General features: G+C 49.5%; 1 protein-coding gene across 1 annotated transcript; it reads left to right on the top strand.

The window, feature by feature from the left end:
* Positions 1–11,381: 11,381 nt before the first annotated feature.
* Positions 11,382–13,169, top strand: CHST2 (carbohydrate sulfotransferase 2). The gene has a single exon (XM_013944286.2). The coding sequence runs from the start codon at positions 11,397–11,399 to the stop codon at positions 12,684–12,686; it is 1,290 nt and encodes a 429-aa protein (XP_013799740.2). The 5' UTR covers positions 11,382–11,396; the 3' UTR covers positions 12,687–13,169.
* Positions 13,170–25,239: the final 12,070 nt, after the last annotated feature.

The following is a 25,239-nucleotide window of genomic DNA, read 5'->3' as shown; positions in this document are numbered from 1 at the left end:
TAGCTCAGAATTTAGTTTCCTGAACAAGACTGTAGAGTTCCTAAGTTTAGCAGATTTTATTAAAATGACCCATAGTAATATTTGGAAATTCCTTTTTGTTCTCATTACTGCATGAAATACTACAAGACTTGTAGTATATTGTTAGCTCATGCTGTTACTGATATTAGTGAGTAAGTCACTTTTGTAAGAATCATAACTAAAATGCTGATTTAATTTTGTTCAGATGTATTTTTCCTGTGTAGGACGCAGAAGTCTGAAACAGTTGCGTACTATTTTCCTTCCATCTGCTTCTGTCAGAGCACAGTCAATTTTCATGGGTGAAGCCTGTTGCATTTATCGCTTCTTTCTAGTGTCTAATCTTGTACAGGGATGTTTTACTGTGTAACCCTGTCATAAGCTGGAAAGTTTTCAGTTTGTGGTTATTTAAAGAGGAAATGATAGTTTCACATGAACTTTTTTGTCTTACTTGCTTTTGGTTTTGTACTTTATGCAGAAAAATTTCCAAAGGACATGGCGACAATAAAATTGTCAGTTTGTCAATATTTGGAAATGGTTTTATTTTTAACGTGGAAAAGAGCGATGTTGGTGTATGTTATGCTAACAGCAGGTTCTTGGCCTTGCCAGCTTCTCTGTTAGCTGACCCCGATTTGTGCCTGTGTCGCCAAACTGGCCGACTGCAATTGCTGCTGCTGGTCTCGTCCTGTCAGCACTGACCTTTTGGTTTCTCGTTGAAAGGTTTGGGCTGCTCGCTTTAGTGCCTCATGTGATCCTCTCTTGAACAGGGGAAACCTCCCACTTGGAAACACTGCTTAGATGTTGAGATGATGGGCGGCTTTGCAGTACCTGAACCAGTCTGCTGAACTTTAGCCTGTTTAGCCTGAGGAAACGGAGCTGATGTAGTGGCATAGTGTGAAGTTGCATGTCATGGCTGAGCTGCTGTCGCAGTGTGGCCGCTCTATGGTGGAGGTCCTGTTCTTGCCTTCTCTGTGCCACCTTTTATGTTACTTTTGTGTCATCTCTGGTGATTAATCAGTTCATTAAGCAAAAAAAAAAAAAAAAAAAAACTGTTTTCACTTGGTTGGCTTTCCATTGGCTTAGTGAGTTGAACTGGCTCCATGCAGGGTCCAAAGCAGCCGGGGGAGTATGTGTCTGGGAACATCCTGGGAGCAGGACGGTCTTGGTTTTTGGTACTGTTCACTTGTAACATGTAACATCATCCGTGGTGTTTTCACCGGAGTGTCTGATTTGATAAGATGGGCCAAGGTGCTGCTGCACTCTGCATCCCCCTTGCTTCCCCTTTTCCTGGTCACCTCCTCCTGTCACTTTACCTCTGTGAGCTCCAGCTCGTGTTTGACCACCTTGAGGACTGAGCGAGCTCACTAAACCTGGAGAAGGATAGCCTGGCACAGGCAAGCCGAAGGAGTCATTTGGTTGCTTCAGCGAGCTGAATCCCCTTGTGGAAAGATACGACCAGCACAGGGGTGGGCAGGTTTATGTGATGAAGTGCGTGGGAGGAAGGAAACGTGGGAACCAGGACCACGTCATGCAGCAGCAGTGAGCTGGTAGATGGGCTGCGCCTCCCCCGCTCTCCCAGGAGGTTTGAACCCGTTGGTCAATTCCAAGCACATCTGAGAGGAACAAAAGCCTTCAGGGGAATTGACTTTCCACAAGTTCTATGAAATGAGGCCAAAAAGAGGAAAGAGACCTTCTAAATGCCCCCATATGATGGGAAAGGCTGGAAAATGAACTGTTAGACTGTTAGAGCCTAGAGCATCCATTTGGGAGCGATTGAGTGTCCCAATTACTAAACATCTTCACTTAGAGCTCACAGTCCTGAAACATGATAGCTTGTGGTATTCCTGGAACTACTTGCTCTATATTTATTTTTACTCCTCTGTGGACTGGAAAACTTCCTGTAGCTGCTTGCCTAAAAACCGCCTGTCAGTTTTACTCTTGAAGATCTTGTCTTGTATGAGTTTGCTGGCAGTGGAATCCGTTGTCTGTTCCATGATTCTGCTACTCTGGCTTCTGGGCTGGGCCTAGGTCTGAGACTTTGGCCATTAGAACTTGTAAGCTTAGTATGCTTTTAGAGAGTGTGCCTGTAGAAAGGAGAAGGGCCAAGCACAGGGCCTGTGTAATAGGTCTCAGAAATCTTTTCATGAAAGATTTAATGGAGGAGGAGTTTGGAATTCGTGCATGCAATTCAGGTTTGCAGAAAATGGATCACAGGACTAACCTGTGCTCTGGATTCAACTTCCAAGATCTTTATTAGAGATCAAGATGATCACCAAAGTCATCATCATCAGCAGAAACCAGTTTTGGTCTCTTTAGCCATGGTAAAAATGTTCACCTTTTGTTTCTGCAGTGGTTTAGCCAGATGTTTCTGCCTGCTAGGTACTGTGGAGCTAACATGACACTGTGCAACAAGAGAAGCTCAGAGACTGGAGATGAACTTTGAACTTATTATGGCATAGAGATGTTTATTATCACTGATACTGGTAGTTTTCATCAAAAAATCCTCTGGGTTGCTGGTGACTTATTTATTCCTGACATTTTAATTTATTTTCCCTGCATTATGGGAGAAGAACTGTCTGCTAATTAACTGAATGAAGAATCTTGCCTTGGGCAAACTCTGGAAGAGAATTGGCTATAAAATTTAGGACAAGAGACTGGGATTGAATTCTGGCCATTTTGTGAATTGAGAGGCTGTGGGTTCTTTTTCTCCATTCTTACAGAAGATAATTACTAGATAATTAGAAAAAAACAAAACAAAAAACCCCAAGTCCCATTAAAGCCTAATTTCTAGGCACTTAAGTTTCACTGGGGGATGTTCATCTTCTTGCCAGCCTGTAGGAAGCCCTCACTGTGTGATACGGAGTAGAATTTGATAATGTTATAGAAGGAGAGTCCCTTGTTCTCAAATCTTGAAGATTAGTGATTAATTTCAAACCCGTCATTTCTATGCAGTCATTTATAGCATGTTGCACGTTAGCTACATAAGAACCACTGAATTCTGTTTTGTCCAAAGCTAGGCTAGTTGGATTTGTGTTTTAAGGCAGGGATTGGGGAACCTCTGCCCTGGGCCTGGATGAGGAGCAGCTATTTTGCTCCATCTGACTGCGTGCGTCCAAGGGAAGGACTTGCAGCTTCCCTGACCCCCCTTGCTCGGTTAAGTGGGAAGGGGCGGGGGGTCCCCAGCAGGGACGGGTGACGCAGTGGGGTGTACGTACCGCTGCGGGGTGGCTGTGACGGGGCCCTGCCTGCGGATACCGTCAGCGGGGAGAGGCGAGCTGACCGGCTTAAGAGAATTAGGGGTGAGGAAACACAGGGTTCCTGGGCACTGCAAGCCTTGGGGTTGAGGAGAGAAGGCTGCTAGGACAGTGTCGTCATGTGGGTCGTGGTTCGACGGCAGGGAGGTTCGGGATACCCTAATCTGGGCGTGGGGAGAGCAGTGCTTTGACTGGGGAGTGTGGCTAAGGCGGCTCTTAAATGTGACCTGCCGAAGATTTTGGAAGTCCTTGATGTGAGAGTATATTGCCTTTTGTTTTAAGGTGTGCAGCTGTAAAAGCTGAATCTCTTAATTTAGTTTAGAGCATAAAAGAGTTACACAGCAGCTGAGAAAGAATTTTTAATTTTAATAAAACTCGAATAGCGACTTAGCTATGCTGTATGTCCTCCGGACATTCATAAAGTTCTGGAATTCCTTCAGCTGCACAAACAGGATTTTATAAATATTTATTGAAATCAACTTTGTTGCAAATATCACTTATGTAACTGGAGGTAAATGTAAAGGAGAAATGGAGGGTAAGGGAACAGCTTGCCACAGCTGTCCACATTTTTAAATACTTCTGTTTTATGACTAGCTACCAACTCCTGTTTTAATTTTGGTCCGTGCCGGTTGTCGTGCAGCACGGCTTGTGCACGCGCGGCGCAGAGGGAGATGCGGGGGAGACGGGTGCTTTCGAGGGGAGGTGGCTGCGCCAGTGGCTTAGCTCAGCGCCTGCTGAAGGCTGGAGCCGCGGTGCAAATGAGGGCGCTGCGGGGGAAGTGAGCTGCCGCCGCCGCTGCTGCCCCGCCGGGCACTGGAGAAGCTGTTAGACCTTAGCCACGGTGCTAAAGGAGGGGTGCGAGACGTAAACGCCTGCAACGTTGAAGGCTACTGCACAGGCTCTTGTCAACCTTCTGTAGTGGTAATGCTCAAATATGGTATTAAACAAATTCACAGATCTCCAAGTTTGGGTAGCTACTTAATTTTATATAAATCCTGTTCACACTTTGAGGTCTATAACTTGAACTTTAGTTTTAAGAATCTCACCTTCAAGCAGTGTTTGAGAAACTCAGCATCCGTGTTTATCCTGCATAGATTAGGTTGGATATGGATGCTTTTATCAAATTCTCACGCCCAGAATTTACCATAGTCTAGGTGTAAAACAGTGTAAACCTTCATCTTTCATCCAGAAGTAGTTTATCTGAATAGATAAAATCGTGCTGAAACTTGACGTCAGAAAAGCCGCTGTTCCCGCTGCGGCCCTGGGAGGCTGGGAGAAAGGCAAACCTGGCAGCGCGACAAGCGGAGCCCGGAGGCGCTGCGGGGAGGGGGGAGCCCTTTGCCAGCCCCCTCGGCTCAGCGGAGACAGGGTCCTCTGGGAACTGCAGAGAATTCTGGCTGAGAACATAACTTAGCGGGGAGGAATCACTCAGCTAGTCCCCACTTAGGTCATGTAAATATGAAATGTAAAGATCTTAAATATAATTATTGACTATAAAATATTAAACTAACAAACATAAAATATTAAACTAATGCATAAAACATTTATGCGTGAAATGCAAAAATGCATTTTTCTCACAGTCTGAATTAGGGGGCTTTGATCACTGTTAGTTAACCCTCAATTTTTACATTGCTTATTGCAGAGTTTGAGGTAAATATAGCTGCCTTCTTTATATCTGAGAGATGACTGGATCATCGCATATGAATACCAGCATGGGAAAAGATGCATTTTTCCCTGCGCCATCATAGCAAACAAGATCTAATATTTAAAAGTTAAGCTGAACAAGAAACAGGCAAGTTTGGTGTTTTTAATGGTGAATTTTCCTTACTGAAGGACGGATAATGTCATTATTGAATGTGCGTGTTCTAGTATACTGAATACTAATGAGGCTAAATTAAAGTAGCAAGAAGTAAAACAGAGGGTGGAAAAATTACAATAAAGCAGCTGGACAAATCTGTGAAGGGTTGTGTCCGCTCGGCTGCGGAGGTTCCTCTTTTGCAGAGCTACGGTAGCTAACGCTGTCGCTTGCAGCTTTTATTGTGCTGGTTTTGGCGTAGGCGCGACCCGAAGGCCACGGCGCGCCTGAGCCGACCTGCGACGCGCTCGGCCGCCTCGCTGCGCTGGGGTCCAGGGACTAAGCCAAGTGCTTTTCCCTAGAAGGTGTTTGAAAAAATAATATAACTCTTTCACTACGCTGTTGATTTTAGTGCAGTTTTCAACTGACTGCAGTCAATTGAAGCCCATGATTAAAATCAACCAAATCCTTCAGCATTTCACTGCTTTGGGTCTCTATTTTACGACAGCTTTTTAAAAGCTTTAGGGCAGCCTTCAAAATCATGGAGGTGCATCTCCAAGGGGTGTAAGTTATCAGCCCTCCCTTTGGTGAGGGTCTTGTCCCTGGATCTGTCATAAAAAACCCTGCTGCATCGCGTTCCTTTACGTTTTGTGTCTGCCATAGTCTACCTAAGGGTTTTGTGGTTTTTTTTCCACTTCAAGTGCAAAAACCAAGAGATGTTGTTAACTGTCAGCTGCCTGAAGATTGTTGTCAGCACTTGGAAATAGATGACTGATCGGTACAATCTGCACATTTTTACAAGTCTGTCTTTTGTTTTTGAGCTCGGAGGAGGGGGGCGAGCTGCTTGGGGGAATTACGATGATGCTGCAGCCCGTTGCTCTGCGCCCTGCTCGTGTCTTGCCGAAGGGCCGACCTCTGGCAGCTGGCACCGCCGCGCGAACTCCCCTTCCTGGCTCCCAGCTTGCCATGGCGGTTCCCTGCTTGCCTACTGACTTATTCCCAAAGATCAGCAAATGCTTTAAATCCCAGACTGCAGAAGAAAGAAAAAAAATCCAAATCCCCTTCAGGAGAGCTCTTTGGAGGGAGCCTTTCGGGAGTCTTTTATACAAGAACATGGCCCTAAACGGTCTGTTTCAGATCCGTGTTTTTCTTTTTTTTTTTTTCAGTTTATGCTTAGAATACATAGATACCTCTCTATATGTGTGTGTATATATACATATTTATATATTTGCGTGTGTGTGTGTATATATATATATTTATAAAACATTAGATGTGTAGATGATTTAAAAAAGCAAGCCCCAAACTTGGTGTGAGTTGAAAGTTGGCTGCATAAACGTTCTGCAAATAAACTTATTAAATATTCATTGATATTGAGTTGCTTAAAGTGATAACTGAACTACAAGGTCTGAAACCTGTTCCGGGAGGATTGAATGCTGCAGCTGCACCGAACCCCATTGATTTCGGTTGGGTTCTGCATGGGTGCTTGAGTCCACCTGCACAGAATAAATACATATAAAGCTCCTGTTTTGAAAAACAAGATTCCGTTCTGCAGCGTGTAGGTCAAATTCAAGAGCTGCTTGGACCCGTGTTTTCCTCAGCAGTGGTGGAGCAGCGTGACAACGGCAGCGTTGCTGCCGGTACTCATACGCTCCCTGATTCGGAGAGATGCAACTGCTATGTAACAGCAGGAGGGCACAGAATCCAATTACAGCTTTTAATGTTTGGGTTTTCTGATTAGTTTTGCCATTTTAAATGTTTTACTTGTAGTTCACGTTCGCTTATCATTATTTGTTACTTGCTAAATTTTAAATTGTACAAGAATTGGAGACGGCTTTGTAGCTTCTTATAAAATTTCATACCTGTCTTCAAGCAAATGAAATGGAAAGAAGGGATTAATTCAAACTTCTTGGTATTGTAATGACTTTCACTGCGAGGAATTGTTTTAGCTCCCTGTAGTCTCTGCCCTTTGTTTCATTAATGCTGCAGTGCGATATTGGCGGGGGATACTCTTTTATGAACTGTGGTGTCTCAGTACTGACATTGGTATTCATGATTTAGTATTGCCTAACTGATGCTATTAAAGACCTTTCCAAAATTAAAAATAAATGTTTCTGTTTTAGCTGGGTGAAGGTCATTTCATTTTTAGTGAGCATGTAAAGGAAAAGAAATATGAGATCCTTAACTTTATCAAAAGGCTGTAGCAGAAGCCTTTTGTAGGCAAAGAACTTGAGGATTAGAACTAAAGGATAAAAACTGCAGGATTTTTATGCTGCAAGATGCTTCAGAGGTGTATATGCTTTCTCATTGTAAATTATATCTCAGAAGTTACCAGTCAATTGTTTTAATCTCTTTGAGTTGAAACTTTGCATTCATTTTGCCAAATATAAGATGCAAATTACTTTTGTAGAATGTGGCTTTAAATGCTTCACCTGGAGTGCGCGCAGTAAAAATGTCTCCTCCTTCCCCCTCCTCGATAAAATATGTACTTCTCTCAATACTGAGTGATTCTTTCAATTTTGCTGTTAACAAGCAACTCCCATGAGAAGTTATAGTAACATTTTAATAATACTATCGGTATCACTGACGGTTTATGAAATAATTCTTCTGCGTTTGGTGGGGTTTGAGCGTTGCTTTTCATGCAGATAGGACGCAATCTAGATGGCAGCAGTGTCTCAGTGCCCGGCGCTCGTCGCCGGTAACCCTGGCGCTGCCGGGCTGGAGATGGGTCTGGCGCCGAGCTCTCTGGAAATCCTCGCGGCTGCAAGGGCCGGCCCAGGAAGGGCGGCGCGCTCCTGCTGCGGCGTGACTCTTCGCTTTGGCGCTGTGCTGGGCGCCTAAGCCTGGCCGGAGGAGAAGCTCGGCTCTTAATTTTCCATGTCCCCCACCAGGATTTTCCGATAGAAAACCTGGGAGGAACATGAGAATCCTCTTGCTACGGAATATAAAGGTTGCTCATGGCACGTTTAGCTCCTTGACTCTGCTGTACTGTTTTGTTCTGATTTTTTTATGCAGTGGTACAAGACATACACCAGCATTTCTGTTTTATCTGTGAGCTTGAAAGCATGTCCCGTACTTCTCAAATCCGTGCCATTCAGGGAAGAAACGCTCCACGAAGGAACGCTGGTCAGCTGCAGCAGCGGCAGAGCCGGCCGCAGTCCCCGGCCGCGCGGTCCCCCGGCCGCCCAGCCCTGGCCCCCGTGATTAGAGGTGGCCGCAGAGACGCCCTGTGCACGAAGGGGAAGGACGGGGGGATGCGGGAGCTGCTGGACAGGAAGGACCCACCGGGTGCCTCTGCATCGCTCTGCCCGCCCCGGCCCCGTCCCGCGGGAGCAGGGGCGCCCTGGGGGTACCGACCTTGGCGGAGCCCTCGCCCGCGGCTCGGAGCCGGGCCGTGCTTGCCTCCTGCTTCGGGGCTGCGCCGGGGCCTCGGGCGGGCGGGCAGACCAGCCGTCCCGGGAGTGACAGGCTTTCGTGACCCTTAAATTGGGTTAACTGCGGAACAGTCAGGGGTCAGTTATCCTTGCAGAAAAGAAAAATGCCCTCCAGATGCATCTCTGCCACCTAATCCTGATAAATGGGGAAATAAAAATAAAAACAAAATAATCAATTTTCTTTTGGCCAAAAAAAAAAAGTCCCTGCTGGAGCGCTGTGTTGTTTCACTGGCTTCTCGCCTCTGTGCCGCTGCCGTGTGCTCAGCCCCCTTCCTGCTTTGGGGAAGAGAGCAGGGCAGGGAAGTCACAGAGACATTTCCTCTGTGGAAACTGTTTACACACCACATCATGTCCGATGCGGACACGGCTGCTTTTCGCCCTCGTCATGCAGCAGCTGAAACCACTTCAATACTCTTCTCCCTTGCTGCTGTGGGAAGCCCTGAGCAGCGGTTCGGCAGGGCCGGAGGGACGACGGCCCCGCTGGGGCAGAGGCGGCCGCCGAGCCCCGCTTCCCGGCGCAGGGGGCGTTCACCTCGCGAGGAGCCTGGTGCGCCAGGTTTTACCCAGTGGAGCCATCACTGTGCAAACGGTAATTTAAGCAGCGAGGCAGCTTCAGCTGGCCCAAGCGCTGTAAAGAAGACAGGCGCGACTGCAAATGGCGTCTGGAACCTGTGCTGCGGGAAGCCTCGCTCGCGCCCGCCGGCTCCGCGGCGCTGGTGGGCTCCGGCCACGCCGTCGCCTTCTGCCCCGGCCAGCGGGGTCTGGGCACGTCTGCTCTACGGCGATCGCTTCCCAGGTGTATCAGGCGTAGCCTGCTGCCTCTGGCCTAAAGGACAGCGTTTTGGGTCCCAGGGGCAAGCTGCAGCGCTGCCGCGGGCGGGGGGTGGCGTCTACCGCCGGTCCCGACGGAGACAAGCGGGGCCGAAGGCGGGGGAGCAGCGGTGATGGGGTTGGAATTGAGCCTCTCGGTGCTCACTACTAACAGCAAACTCGTTGTAATGCCGTAGTGGACTGGCTGCTCCCAGGCAATCGTGGTCGATGGCTAATAATGAGCAGGAGTGCAGCGCCTGCAGCGCCTGTGCCGGAGGAGCCCTGTGCTGGCAGGTCCCCAAGTGCTTCGTGAGCAGGTTGGGCGAAGTCGCAGCTGCCGTCCAGGCAAACAGAAAACTGCAGAATAACTTGTTATTTACAACGGGTGTAAACTATTTTTAAAAACTGAAGGAAGATGTATTTCCTTCCATCTGAGCTACATCAGGAACATCAAGTTTGGGGGGGTTTTGCTTTTTTTTTTTTTGGAGAACTTAGTCGAAGACCTTTGAGAAATTTGAGTTTCTGCAAATATCAAGTTAACAATGTAGGGAAACTGTATAGGGGACCCTATGCTTCAAGCCTTTCATGATTTTTTTTTTCTTTTTCCTCCTATTTTTCCTGTTTCCTGTAACCAATACACCTTTAAAATGTCAGGAACATAACTAGTAAAATCCTCAGAAGATGGAGCTTGATCTGTCGAACGATCAGTAGTCACGTTATGGCTACATGTAAAGCAGAGTCAGTGGAGGGCAAAGTCCTGTTCCACTCTCTTCTCAAGGCTCCCTGCCCTTGGCGGGTTTTGCCCGCTACAACTTTGAGGGATGCACATCCGCTGCGCTCCGCGCCTCGGGAAAACGCGCCGCTTCTTCCTCCCGGGAGGAGCGAGCCAGCAGCCCGGCAGAGCGCGGGCACCACGGCGAGGAGAGGAACGAGCGGCTGCCAGAGCTCTTTGACCTAAAGAGCAGGAGAGTGAAAAAAAAAGAAAAGGGGGGGCGGGGGGGGCAGAACCCCCCAACCTCGCGGCCCTTCCGCAGCCGCACGAGCCCAGCGGCTTCTCCAGCGCCGCTGGCAGCCCCCGGCCGCGGGACGGCGCCTTGCCAGGGAGGTTCCCCGGGAGCCGGGAGCTTCCCCCGGGAGCCGGGATCGCCTCGGGGAGCAGGGATCGCCTTGGGGGAGCAGGGATCGGCCCGGGAAGCCGGGATCGCCTCGGGGAGCAGGGATCATCCCCGGGAGCAGGGATCGCCTTGGGGGAGCAGGGATCGCCTCGGGGAGTAGGGATCACCCCCGGGGAGCAGGGATCGCCTTGGGGGAGCAAGGATCAACCCGGGGAGCAGGGACCGCCCCTAGGAGCAGGGATCGCCTTGGGGGAGCAAGGATCAGCCCGGGGAGCAGGGACCGCCCCCGGGAGCAGGGATCGCATCGCCTTGGGGGAGCTGGGATCGCCTCGGGGAGCAGGGATCACCCCCGGGAGCAGGGATCGCCTTGGGGGAGCAGGGATCGCCTCGGGGAGCAGGGATCACCCCGGGGGGCAGGGATCGGCCCGGGAGCAGGGATCGCCTTGGGGGAGCAGGGATCAGCCCGGGGAGCCGGGATCGGCGCCGGGGTGCGGTGCGGATCGGGGCGCGGGCCGGGGGCAGCGCTGGGCCCGGCGTCGGTGCCGGTGCCGGTGCCAGTGCCGGTGCCGGGCCGGTGCCGCCCCCGCGGGGCGGTGCTGAGGGGGCGGCGCTGAGGGGGCGGCGCGGGGGGCGGAGCTGAGCGCAGCGCAGCGCAGCGCGGCACCGCCTCGCCTGGCCGCGCCCGGCGCTCTGGGCCGGGCCAGGCCGGGCCGGGGCCGGGGCCGGTGCTGCGGCGGCGGCGGCGATGGCGCTGGCGGCGCGGCGGCGGCGCGGGCGGGCGCGCGGGGGCTGATCGCGGCGGCGGCGGGGCCCCGCGGCGCTGCGCGGCGCTGCGCCATGCGGGCCGGGCGCGGGGGGCCGGGCGGGAGCCGGCGCCGGGGGCGGCGCGCCCTGCTGCCGGCCGCGGGCCGCGCCGCGCCGCGCCGCTGAGCAACAGTTGGCGCCGCCGCCGCCGCCGCCGCGGGCGCCGCGCAGCATGAAAGCGTGCCGGCGGAAGGCGCTGGCGCTGTGCCTGGGCTACGCGCTGCTGCTGCTGCTCGCCGCCCTCAACCTGCTGGAGTACAAGTGGCGGCGGGAGCCGCGGCGCTGCGCCGAGCCCCCCGCCGCCGCCCGCCGCCGCCCGCCGCCGCCGCCGCCGCCCGGCGGGAGCCGCGGCCCGGCGGGCGCCCGGCGGCAGCTGGTCTACGTGTTCACCACCTGGCGGTCGGGGTCGTCCTTCTTCGGGGAGCTCTTCAACCAGAACCCCGAGGTCTTCTTCCTCTACGAGCCCGTGTGGCATGTCTGGCAGAAGCTGTACCCCGGCGACGCCGTCTCGCTGCAAGGGGCGGCCCGCGACATGCTGAGCTCCCTGTACCGCTGCGACCTCTCCGTCTTCCAGCTCTACAGCACGGCCGGCGCCGGCAAGAACCTCACCACGCTGGGCATCTTCGGCGCCGCCACCAACAAGGTCATCTGCTCCTCGCCCCTCTGCCCGGCCTACCGCAAGGAGGTGGTGGGCATGGTGGACGACCGCGTGTGCAAGAAGTGCCCCCCGCAGCGCCTCAGCCGCTTCCAGGAGGAGTGCCACAAGTACCGCACCCTGGTCATCAAGGGCGTCCGCGTCTTCGACCTGGCCGTCCTCGCCCCGCTCATGCGGGACCCGGCCCTGGAGCTCAAAGTCATCCACCTGGTGCGCGACCCCCGCGCCGTCGCCAGCTCCCGCATCAAGTCCCGGCACGGCCTCATCCGGGAGAGCCTGCAGGTGGTGAGGAGCCGGGACCCCCGCATCCACCGCATGCCCTTCCTCGACGCCGGCCACAAGCTGGGCGGCAAGAAGGAGGGCGGGGGCGGCTCGGACTACCACGCGCTGGGCGCCATGGAGGTCATCTGCAGCAGCATGGCCAAGACCCTGCAGACCGCCCTGCACCCCCCCGACTGGCTCCGGGGCAACTATCTGGCCGTGCGCTACGAGGACTTGGTGGTGGAGCCCATCAAGACCCTGCGGCAGGTCTACGGCTTCGTCAACCTGGCGGTCAGCCCGGAGATGGAGAAGTTCGCCCTCAACATGACCAGCGGCCCGGGCTACTCCTCCAAGCCCTTCGTGGTGTCGGCCAGGAACGCCACGCAGGCGCTGAGCGCCTGGAGGACCGCGCTCAGCTTCCAGCAGATCAAGCAGGTGGAGGAGTACTGCCACCAGCCCATGGCCCTGCTGGGCTACGAGCGGGTGGGCAGCCCCGAAGAGGTGAAGGACCTCAGCAGAACGTTGCTCAGGAAGCCGCGGCTGTGACGGGGCAGCGCGGGCGCCCGGCACCGCCGTCGGGCAGACAAGCCCATCCTCTTGGCTTGAGTGAGGGAGGGAGCCGGGAAAAGCAACCTGGTTTCTGATTTCTTCCAAAGACTGCTGAAGGGTAACATACAGTAATGTGATGATTTCTTTCTTTTTTTCCCTTCTTTCCTTTTTTTTTTCCCCTTTCATTGGGTTAGATACGATTAAAAAAAAAATAAAGTGGAACTGAGCATATATGTAAAGCCCCTTTCCCCTTCTCAAAATGCCAGGTGTGATTCTGTACCAAAATCTTGTTTATGGAGTTCCTGTTGGTTTGAGGCTGGTAACAAAACTCTTGCACAATTCCTAATATATCTCCCGTGGTGCGGAGGGGATGCCCTTGGAAGGCATAATGCTGAAAATCAGACTTTTGTATGAAAGTAAATGTTCAGACATGATAGTAATAAAAAAAAATAAATAAATGATATTCATTTTTATAATTACCTCAATTGTTTGGGAATTACAGCATTGCTTATGTACAGCTTACAGGGGAGCTTGCTTAAAATAGCAACAAGGACTCTTTTAAGGGTATGGGTGGAGGGCTGGAGTGCAACATTTGACATGTTTGAAGATTAGAAGCTGCTCTTGCACGAACAAGTACAGATCTAGTAAATGTAGTGCAGGTTTTATGGCTATATCAAAGCAGATTTCTATTTAACTATTGTCTCTTTTTGTTGTATTTAAAAAGTCTTTGAAGTGCTGCTGTAATAATGTCCTAAGAGTTCTAAAACATTTGCCATCACAGCAGTATTTATTTTTGTCTTGACGTGTATGTCCTGGAGTCACTGTCAAATAGAGGTGGATCTACAGTGTGACAAAAAATACAGGATTTAAAAAGACATTTATCATACTGGAAACCTTAGCATGTGTGAAAACTAAAATAAAATTATATATTGTGTATATTCTATAGTGCTAACAATAGACAGTAAGATATTTAAGATACTTCTTGATGTTCCTTGGTAGCAGGTATAACAGGGAAGCATTGAAAAATGCATAAAACCATTTATTTTTTCCCCTTTGTGTAAGTGTCGGAGAGTATATTTATGTATAAGGAAGGAGGAAACGTACAGATGAGGATTCATAGCTATAATGGAGTTTTTATGGAGTCAAACTAGCATTCGATTTCAGACAGCATTGGTTGGATATTCATTTGTTGTGAATTGTCATTGCTCCGCGATGGAGCCAGATGGTGATCTGGCTCTTCCTTTCTGGGAGCTTTGCCTAAAGAATCTGTCTCATCCATTAAACTTGATAAAAAGAGGAGATTTTACTACTTCTGCTTTTATAATTTCCTTTAAAAAGTCCCTATTTATTAAAGGTTAAGTGATGTGTTGCATAGGAGAAGTACAAACACCTCAAGTACTTTTTAATCTTGGTGGCGGTGTTCTCTAATGCTCTTTGAAAGACTTACCTTGAAACTTGAGTTTTTAAACAAAAGTGGATTTGCCAAACTGTTCTCTTAGGAGACTATTGACTTTTCCATGGAAAGTACGTTTTACATTGCCTATCTGGGTGTTGTGCCTTCAGCAAATGTGAAGAATATGAGTAGGAAAAAGGAAACTGATTTGTGAAAATAAATTGATATAAACAGGATACTGATAAGGGTGTGTGTGTGTGTGTGTGTATGTGTGAATTTTGTAGTGATGTGTAATATGTCTTTCTCATATTAGTGTTTTAAGTCAAACAGGTGGTAACTGACTGCTAAGGTATTTGAGTCTTGATGAAATTTTGGCATTAGATGTTAAACTTGTTCTGAAAAGGAAATAGACATTTAATAAACTAGTTAAAAGATGATTGCATAAGGCTGCCTATGCACCGTTGCTGAATAACTGTGTGACACACATCCATTCCCTCCGTTCATCACTGCCGGCAGCAGAAATAGCATTAGTAATATCTGTCCCTGAGAACTCGTGTAACTGGGCTGTTAGGATGTATTCCCAAATCCCAGATAGCAGTGCTAAAAATGGAAGGGATAGTTAATCTGATCATCAAAATGCATATTAAGGTACTTGTGTTTTTTGTGGGATTAGGTGTTCTGTGTTACCACTGCACATCCTCGGATGCGATGCCGAATTGATGGCAGGCATCTGGGTTTGGGGCAAACCCTGTGCTTTGCATTTGGCGGTTGCACTGTCCCGGGGCAGCGTTGGAAAATTCGGGTCTACTTTAGATCACAGAGCTTGCTTTTCGCCCACCCGCCGCCTCCGTGGCGCAGCGGTGTGCCCCACAGGTGCGGGACTGGTGCCCCCGGCCCGGGCTGCCGCCGGGGGTTGGACCCCGACGCGGTTCCTGACGGGGCTTTCTCGTGGCAGCGCGTTGCAGCAGCCGCTCTCCTGGCGCGGGGCGAAGGGTGGCTGCTCCCGTGTGCTACCTTCCCTGTTCTGAGAGAGTTTAAGGGGTGAGCAAAGTGGACAGGAATTGCCTCTGAGCGTGTGAAGTGTATCAGCCCGACGGATTCAGCTTCCAGAAGTGCCCTTTGGGTCCTGATTACATCGAAGAGCTCTTTTCCCTTGTTCTGAGAGAACGCTAGCTGCTCTGTTAATAGTGGTGCATTGCAAGCGTCGGCTTCGCTCTGCCGGTACGAACGGTGTCAGTGGAGTTACGACATCTGAATTTGGTCCATTATTTGAGCTCCACCTACCACATTGCAGCAAGGAGTTATTCAGCGTACTGTGCGAGCGTACCTGGGCACATTTCAGTGGGCAGAAGGAGCAACGCAAGGCTTGTTTCCTCAAAATAAGGGAATGCAGTTGTGTTTTAGGCAAAGCTTCAGGAGAAGTGAATGGGATTTTGCTTGTGAAATGCTGGTCGGCTAGGCCCTGTGTTTAATGTTGCTTTGTTAAAAGATAAATATGTAAACAACTGGCAGTTAAGAGGCTATTTTTAGTCCTTTTAATCTTATGTTTTCAGAAAAGAGGATTAGAGGAATTTAAAAAAAACCATGATAATTGAAAAAGAAATGAAGTTTTAAATCTGGAAATAGAGAAAATAGGATATCAGAAAGTATTTGGACATGGTTTTGAAAGACCTCTGCCTATTGTGGGGAGAGACATCTAGCTGGGATGTGAATACTTGACTCAAATAACATCTCACGCTTGAAAAACAGTGCATGGGTTTGATTTCTGTCTGATTTAATAGTGACTGTGTTCTTCTTAAACTGAAGTTAATGCTTGCGTTAGTGAAAAATCAATAGGATAAACTGGATGTGGAGTGCACTAAGCTACACTGAGCTGGGGGAGAGGGTATCTTAGAAGAGCTGGCGTGGCATTGCAGTAGAGCAGAAAGCCCAGTGCTCAGCTATGTGTTGTTTTCTCCTGTGAACAAATACAGAAAATGGTACAGGTATTACTATGGGTAATGATCACTAAATGCATGAAAACACAGGAAAATCCTCTGTCCTCCAAACATTGAATCAACTTAAAACATAAGTGTAAAAGTGTGCAGGGATGTTGCAACTGACCTAAACTCTGATAAAGAAAACCAGTTTGGAACAGTTCAGGTGTCTCTGAGGCTTTCTAACAAAAAGAGGAAGTTCTTCATTTTTCAGATCTCTTCATTCCTTGTCAGGTGTTAAACTTCATCCCCTGGCTGGGGATGGGGAGGAGCATAACTGACGAATTTAAAACCACAAACCTTGTTTTTCAGTTGTGATTTGAACTCAGGTCTCCGGAGAGGAAATCCTGGTGGTTATAATCAATTCTGAAACAAGTATTTTTCATTCTGTAGGTCATAAAGAGTATTTTTCTCATGTAGGCCATGAGGAAAAAAAAGTGGCATTTTTCTTTAACCCCCCCCCCTTCATTTTTAATTGTTGTGGTGTGTTTTAAGTGTCCTTAAAGTGTGGGGTGTTTAACATTAGCTTCTGCACTCTGCGAGGGTCCTGGAGGTTGTTCCAGTTTTGCTCCTGTGCATACCTTTAAATGCAGGTGTGGGTCCCTGTGGAGCTGCAGGTGCCAGTTGTGTCAAACTGTGCGGGGCTGCTTCGTGTGCACAGGCTGACACTCGGGGACGTGCTGCCTGCCTTACTCGGATGCTTAACCCTAGGGATGTCAACGGAGCAAAACTGTTCTTATTCTCATGCCACTGAAATTAAAGGCTTTGCACCCAGGATAAATATTTCTCTGCTGGAATTATGAACGTGAATGAAGCAAGTAGATCTAATACGGAGACTGTAAGTGAGGGTGAGACTGTCTGCCATTGAGGTATCCACCATGGATGGTCAGCGCTTGGTGATAATCCTGGCAGTCGCTCGATGTGGTTTACATTTTGTATCAGAGCTCCTGAGAAAGATCTTGTGAAAATGTGTGTGTGTGTGTGTGTGTGTTTGTGCTGTAAAATGAAAAATACATGGAGTAACATTTCACCAGTATTCACCATATTACATACATTTAAAGAAGAAAAAAGAATATTGTGTCTATTTGGATTCTTTGTTAGCAAATGAGTTGTGTTAACATGTTTAAGTAACAGCTCTTGGCTGTCATGATGTTTGTAATTCTTCAAATAAGTAATCAGTTCTGCAAAGAAAGTGCATAGATTCTGTACAATACAGATTGTTTTAACTTTGCAAGTTAGAAAACTTCCTTGTATTTATTTTTCTTTGGAGCTTGGGGTTACTGGCATCATGAGATCATGAAAGGAAGATGCATCCGATCCCAGAACGAGCCTGCATTATTGAGTATTTAGCATTGGGGCCAATGCAAACCCAATGAGAATCAGTGCAAAACGTAAAATGTGCTGTCTTCCCCTGATGCGTGAAGAGTCAGCGTGTAAGTCAGGACACCCAACACTCCTCAGTCACATTACTATCATGAAAGCTATGAAAATAAATAATTTATAATATAAATTGCATTGCAAATGGGAGAACTAGGATTGAACAGTCGTCTTCTGCCTCTGCAGTGAAACACAAAAGCAGTAAAATGTGTGTAAAAATACATGGGACATTGCTTCGCAGAAGAAAATCCTGCATGTGAGGAACCCATTTACACCACGGGGGAGGGACCTCCTAGGGCCACTGATGCTGGTGAGAGCTTTGGCATCCACTTCAGAGTCCGATATCTGGAATACGGGTGTTATGAACAGGGTGGTGGGAGGGGGACTGAGGTTGGATAGTAGGTTACCATCTCTCTGATCCTGTCATGGAAGTTCATGAGCAGTCTGGACAGCCTGCGGGTCCTGTAGTACAAGATACCACAAACTTGTCTCTGCATATAATGGCATTATTCTGGGGAGGTTTGACTGAAAATAGGGCTTTCCTGCTGAAAAATAAAATTTCCCGCTGAAAATCAGATTGGAGAAACTCCCCACATGGAAAATTTTTAACAAGAAAGTGATCTGAGCAAGGCAGGCCTGTGTGAGCTGCTGAGTGGCCTATTTCTGATGGCATCAGTGGAAGCTGGAGTTGCTAACTGGAACAGGCCCTACAGCTAAAATGTTTATGAACTCTAGATGTGCTGGTAGGCTTTGAGTGGGATTTTCAGGAATGCCTTGGCACGTCATTTTCCCTGGAATGGGAATATTATGCAGGAGTAAGTCGAATTATATTTTAGGGTGCTTCTGAAAATCATGGACTCATAATTCATGTTGGGAGGGACCTCAGGAGGTCCCTGGTCTGACCTCCTGCTCCAAGCAGGGTTGCTATGAGATGGGAGAGGGTTGCTCTGGGCTCTATCCAGTTGGGTCTTGGGAACCTCCAAGGATGGAGCTCGCACAACCTCCCTGGGCAACTTGTTCCAGTGCTTGACTATCCTCATGGTGAACCATGATGCTTGTGCAAAACCGGCCCCAAGTTGCTAATTCTCTTATGTAAATTTCTTGTTCCTTGATTCTGGTTTTTGCCTATGACTGCTAATAGGGGTTATGTCCTTACTTCCCCTTAGCTGCAGTAGACATCAGCTGCAGCTCAGCTGTTGCAAAGGGTCAGCAGCAAAATGGTTAATGAGCAGTGATCTGAGCGGAAAAAATGTGGATTCGTAATTAGAATGCTGCATCCAGCAATGTCCCTTGTTTTACCCGAGAGTGATAAAGAGGAGAGCAGAGGCAGAAGAAATTCATTTAGAAGAAAGGAAAGGAATACAAAGCACAAGTTGCTCTTTCTCTGCTATAAGAAGAAAGAAATACTGTTGAGGAAGACAGAAAGAAACGAATGATACAATACAGCAAGGTTAGAAGAGGATGAATAAAGCATTTGCATGTTAAAAACAGGATAAAAATTTAAAGGATATAAGATAAAATATGCTGATGCTGTAACCATTTACAATTAATCATGCTATACAGAAAGAGTTCTTCACCTCAAGTATTGACCATTTTAGAAACACTGGTTTTGTTCATCATTTTAAGATGAATTTCAAACAGGGATCATTTTTATAATTATTTGGATACTGTTGGTTTCCCAGTCTGCTTTGGGTATAGATAGAAACAGAAGAGCCGACCTTTTGTCAAAGTATTTCTTTATTCAGACCTCTGTGCATAAATTCTCAAGAAGCCCCCTAGTTTATTAAATTCTTGGCACCATCTTATTTTCCATCTACCAGATGGTTCCTTCTCCCACCAGCCAGGACTATCAGTAGTTATCTGTTTCAAGGCATGTGCATGTCTTGCAATATTTTATCACATGAGAAGAAAAATGGAAAAGGGGACATACTTAGTGTTTGTATAATGTTCAGAATCACTTCTGACAGCTTTCAATATTGTTTGCCTCTGACGGTTCCTGTGGGTGCTTGCTGTACAGGTCTGGGATCACATTGCCTGGTCCGTTTACTAAAATGCCAAGGAGCCAAGGCACCTTGGATATCTGCTTGCCCTCTCCTTCGAGTTAGATGTGACGGCTGCATCAGACCCTGCCAGTGCCACCCCAGTGGTGACTGGGAAAGGTGGGACCTTGCCACCTGCAGACTAACCCGCAAGAGCAGGGCTAAGGCTTGAAGCATGCCGGCCTCTGTGGTGTCATGTGCTTTTCACCTGCATCCACTATAGCTCCAGCTCAAAACATCGTGCTCTGCTGCAGAGAAGTGGTGGCACGTAGCAGACAGTGTGAGGAAGGGACACTTACCTCTGGAAAATCCTGCCATCATGTCTTGGAGTTGATTAGCGCTTGGTGGGGATGGTGGCACCTTGTGTGCTTTGCATGACCATGGGGTCCGTCTTGTGGTGGCTCCTTACAATTAAAAATCACCCTCCATCTTTTCCTTTTCCAGCATGCTCTCAGAGTGCTTGCTGCCCTTCCCGTGTCCATTAACTCACTGTACAGCCCCTTCCTCATTTCCCAAATCGGCTGCCCTGCTTGCTTTTCAGTGACCGCAGCAGTGCGTATGGTAGTCTTTGCACACTGTTCCTCTGTGTTCCTGCTCTGAAAGAGCAGTGGAGAGAGCATTGCTAGCGTGGCTGGTGGTGCTAAAGCATTCCCGTTTCAGAGAGAGCCGTTGGCGTAACGGCCAAGTAGATGTGGTGAGCAGGAGTCAACCGTGCTTGTGCGTCCGCCACGGGGGCGAGGGAGAAGCCGCCAGGGCTGCCCTTAGCGCTTTGAGCTTGCAGGTGTTTAGCACCTGGGCAGTAATCTGACCGCAGCAACCTCTTTCATGCTGAGGAGAGGTGAAAATCCACAGCATAAATGTTTAATGGTGTGGCTGCTGCCCAGGGGATATTTACTGTGTTGTTTTGCCCCAGATCGCACACGTCTCTGAGCTCCCTCAATTTTCTTTTGCCTTAAATAGACAGTCATGTAGCTGATACCGTGCCAGAGACGTAACTGCTGACCCTCCGTGACCGCGGTGCCCGGAGGTGCTGGGCAGGGAGCTGACGGAGCGCGTGGGCAAGAGGCACCACGAACGGCTGAGGAGATACGGTGGAAGCTTTTCCCCTGCCAAAAGCAAAAGACTGGGCAAAGACAGCCATCCCCCTGCTTCTGTGTCGGTCTAAGTGCCCCGCTGGTCTCTATTTTCATTATTATTGTCATGTGTGTTCTCCCCAGCAGGTCCGACGGGCTGGCCCTGCTGGCCCGCAGGTGCTTCTCCTTTCGGGCCCTGCAATCAGCCCCAGGGGCTGCAGCTGGCTGGGGCGGGGGCCTGTTTTGGGGGGGGTCAGAGGGCCGCTGCCCGTGCAGCTCCCGGGGCGAGGAAAGGGCTGCTATGAGGTGCGCTTTGGGGTGAAGCGTTTGGTGAAGACGCCGGCAGGGGCGAGGGAGGCCCCGCAGGCCGAGGCGGGGCAGGAGAAGCGAGGGCTGCGGGACGCCCGGTGCCGCGCAGCCAGGCCCCGGCGGAGGTGAGTCCTGCGGGGCGTGCCGACGGGGGTGCCGCTGGGGGGAGGGAGCCTCCGCGGGGCCGGAGGGCATCGGGAGGCGGCGTGGTGTGGGGGCCTGGCCCGCGGGGGTGGCGGGCACACGGATGCTGTTCGGGGCCAGGCGGTGGCCGCTGCGGAGAGCGGGGCGCCAGCAGGGTTTGGGGCCTAGTCCGTGCGGGATGAGCCCCCTCCCGCAGCTGAGTGGGCTCCGGAGGGGCGAGCGGGGCGCGCGGGGGAGCTGCGCGGCGAGCAGCGGCATCCCGTGGGTGCGGGGCCGAGTCCGTGCGGGATGAGCCCCCTCCCGCAGCCGAGCGGGCTCCGGAGGGGTGAGCGGGGCGCACGGGGGAGCTCCGTGGTGGGCAGCAGCGTCCTGCGGGCGCGGGGCCGAGCCCCGGGGCTGGGGGCTCGGTGCGGAGGCCTCTGGTGTGTCTAGCGGCAGTCCTGCTCCACGTGCGGCTTCCCAGGCGAATTGGGGAAGGCTTCTCTTCCTTGCCCCTTCCTCGTCTCCCTAAAACGGCCCAGCCCTCGCTTCTGCAGCCGCTAGTCCCCCTCGAACAGGTGGATGCTTGTCTTCTCGGCTGTGGCTCATCCAGGCCTCTCTGGGTGGTCAGGCTCCCTGGTGCTTGATTAGTTCCCTCATAATTAATAATTTGGAAAAGTGCTTTGCTCAGGGTGGTAACCGGCTGCGGATCTTTGTCTCTTCCACGTGAATAAAAAATTGTTTTGAATTTCAGCACTTCACAATTGTTGGCTTTCACTAGAGCATAGCTTGTAAACTGTATTTGAGCAGATTCCTTAAATCATCTCAAGAAATCGATGAACTTTCTCCTCACTGCAGCCTTCAGAGCTTCGTACAGTGTCAAATAATGGTTCCTTATATTTCTTCTTAATGAATCTTTACATAGGAGATGCTGAGAAGAAGCATGTGTGCTGGCTCACAACAAATGTCCTATTGACTACGGTGACCTCTGGGGGTGGGTCCCCCTGTAATCTGTAACTCCTGGGTGAAGCGGTAAATCAGAAAAATCTCACGTATAAACCTTGGATTTGTCTTGGTTTAAGCGTAGAGGCAATGCATAACCTTCTCTGGGCTCCATGCTGAATTTCCCCCCGTGGGATGGTGAAATGGAAAAAATCTAAAAGATCTAAACAGAATTTTAGCAAAAGAGTAGCTGACTGCACGGGCAGGTGATGCATTTAAAATAGTTCGTGTTTTTAAAACCCCTTACAAGTACTTAGTTAATCATCTTAAATATAGAACAGAAGTACTGTCTTGAGTGTTCCTAGTGGTGGTTCTGCATTCGGTTGCTGAAGCTAAATCAAGAGGCCCACTTGCTTTATTTCTGCTCTGAGTCATCTGCAAAGGTTTCGGAGGAGAGCGAGGGGCTCGCTGCTGATGTCTTTGGAGGCTGCTGGTGCCTGAGGCTGAGCGCTGCCTTTGGTGCTCTGCTTTCGGCGCTGTGCAGAGGGGCTCGGTGGGAGAAGGGGGGTCCAGCCATGCCGAGGCGGTGACGAGCTCCTGGTGTTGCGAGGCTGGGCAGGGTGCTCTGTCAGCAGCTCCGAACACAGCTGGTGCAACAGACCATATTGTCTAAAAAAACTTAGTTCAACATATGATTTTTCTAACGTGTACATTAAATACCTTATTATTTGAGGCTATTACTGTTTCTAACCCAGCTCTCTATTACTCCAGGGAAAGCAATGCATCATTAGCATCTGCTGGGCTCTAATGGCAACAAGCGCGGCCCACTGGCATCCTTGTGTGTGTCCAGAACAATTTTATTTTGTAGGCCATTGAATACATCACTGTTGCACATTTGCTTTGTTTTTTATAGCCCGTGTACTTTGGGTATAAAACCGTGCCAGCTGCTCTAGTGGCAGCATGAGCCATAGCCTGTGCTGTCTTGGAGCTTTTGATTTCGGTCCCACTGCCCTGTGAATAGCCAAGGGGTTTGAGCCAACAGCCGGGGGACGCAGCCGTAAAAATGCCACCAGCCACTTAGGAACATACTCTCAGGAGGTCTTTAAAAATGGTCTAGCAGTGTTGCTGAGTGTGTGTGCATTTGGATATATGCACAGGCCTGGCCTGTGTGTGTGAACACGTACTGGGGCGGGTGCCATGGTGCAAGAGGTTCCTCAGGGGCTAGAGGAGCAGGAGATAGGTAGGCACATGGGGCCCTTTAGCTCATAGACTTTAAATTAAGTGCATGTTAAATCAATGCTTAGTAAAACATTATTGCGTGAAGATTACAATATGGTCTTAACTCATAGACGCTTAATTCTCACATAACCCATGGTCATGTAAAGAGAATAACTGTATTTAAGGTAACTTAAAAGGGGAGAAAGCATTTTCTGTCCTGATGTAAGACATTAGGGAACAAGTGGTGCATGAGCGGGCCATGCAAAAGACATGGTGTTTGAAGAGCGGAAATGAAGATAATTTTCCATTATGCAAGTAATGGCAAGGACTTATCAGGCAGCAGAACAGAAATAAATTGCTGGGGCTGGGAGCAGAGGTATGGGCAGGGCTGAGTGTGGATTTGCAGTGGAGGTGACAAATACGCTGTTTGTATGGATTTCCCTTCTTGTTTTAATGAAGGGTAGTACATAGTAACAACGCTTCCCCCTCCTTTCCGTTAAGCTGAGCAGACTTTGAAGTATATACTTCCCCTCCCTAAGCAGGAATTGAAATCCCTAGCAATTACTTTCAGATGTGCTTGAATTATAATGCTGCCTTGCTTCCTCCTGGGACCCGGCTCAGCTACGAGTTGCTGGTGCTCGGTCTCGCCGGAGGCCCCCCTACGGCGCTGCGCGGGCGGGTGAGCAGCCCCGCTCCAGCGTGTGTGCGCTGCTCTGCGGCTGCACCATGTCCCAACAGCGTCTCCCCAGCGCTGTCGTTTCATGGTCTGTCTCGCAAGTGTGAAATTTCACAGTAATCTGTGCCGGTGTGGTGAGGGGAGTGTTTACACATTTCCCCATAATGCAGTTTTCGGGGCCAGAGAAACACTCCTGGTCCTAGCAGAAACTTAATGTGAGCTGCTGCACTGAAGCCAGGCTGCCCTGTGTGAAAGCAAGGAGAAACCTGGCCCTCTAGTTCCAGCAGTGTTTCCTGGTTGCGTTGTTGGAAGTTTGTTCTGACAGTAATTTCTTAAATGTGTTCACAATTTACTTATTTTCTCTATAAAAGTGGCTAGTTTCCTGAATGCCCCTGTTTTTGAGGTGTTGTAGGAGCTGGTGCTGCGGATCTGGCACTCTTGTTTTCTTATCTGCTGCTTCATCGTGACTTCACCGTGGTGACATCTGTTGTCAGAAAGTCAATACAGTGAGTTTGGGAAGAGCTACAACTGCTTAGGAAGTGGATGCATCAAGCTAAGCAGTTGATCTATCAAATTCACCTGCAGTATTTGTTTCAGTAATGGATTGCAGTCTGCGATCCAGTTAAGTGATGGCCTTGGCAGTCACCGAAGTACTAGTTCGGCCTGCCTGGCTCTGTGGTAGAAAAAAGTCTCTTCAGACAACAGAGAAAATGTTTGTCCTAGTGTTCTTGAAGAAAAAGCAGAAAGTTAGGCTGCCTAGAGGGAAAATGCAGCCTGGTCCCTGCTCCCTCCATACCCCTTTGCCTGTTCACACGCCTGGTGCAGGTGGGTTTTGTGTGAGAATATGCTTGGCACAGCTCTCCACTGTGATTTTTGGCTGTAAATGCCTGAAGAGAGCCTTTAATACTCAGATTGATTGAGTGAAATGACTAAAAAGAATACTGCCATTATAGCCATGAATCAGGATTCGGATTTGATTGTGTATTTTATTTTTAAATGTGATTCGGCTGAAAAGGCCTGGGGTTCCAGCAGCGGAAGTGATAGGCACGGCGTCAGCTGTGACGGGCCCTGAGCTGACTCACGAGACAATGCAGCTGATTTTCCTGAGCGCCTCTACTCCGATGGCGGGTTGAGATCTGAGGGGAAGCAGAAATGTTCAGTAGGTAATATTAAAAAAACAAAACAAAACCCCCCCAAAACCCCAGCTGGTTATTTGATGGGACTAAGCTTTTTAGCTTAGTGAAGGATGAATATTTCTGGATGGAGTTCAGCAGGTTCATAATGGTGCCAAATCCAAGACTAGCTAGCTGGGAACATGTGAAACCCACTTGAAACATAGCAGGGATTTGACAATAACACACGGAATCAACCTTTATTTATTTATTTAAGCAGAGGATTTAAGCCTCCTGCTCCACCTTTGGGAT

This window comes from Apteryx mantelli, chromosome 9 (genome assembly GCF_036417845.1).
Source record: "Apteryx mantelli isolate bAptMan1 chromosome 9, bAptMan1.hap1, whole genome shotgun sequence".
Lineage (NCBI taxonomy): Eukaryota > Metazoa > Chordata > Aves > Apterygiformes > Apterygidae > Apteryx > Apteryx mantelli.
The sequence above is the reverse complement of the archived record's forward strand: the minus strand, read 5'-3'. Positions and strand labels throughout refer to the sequence as shown.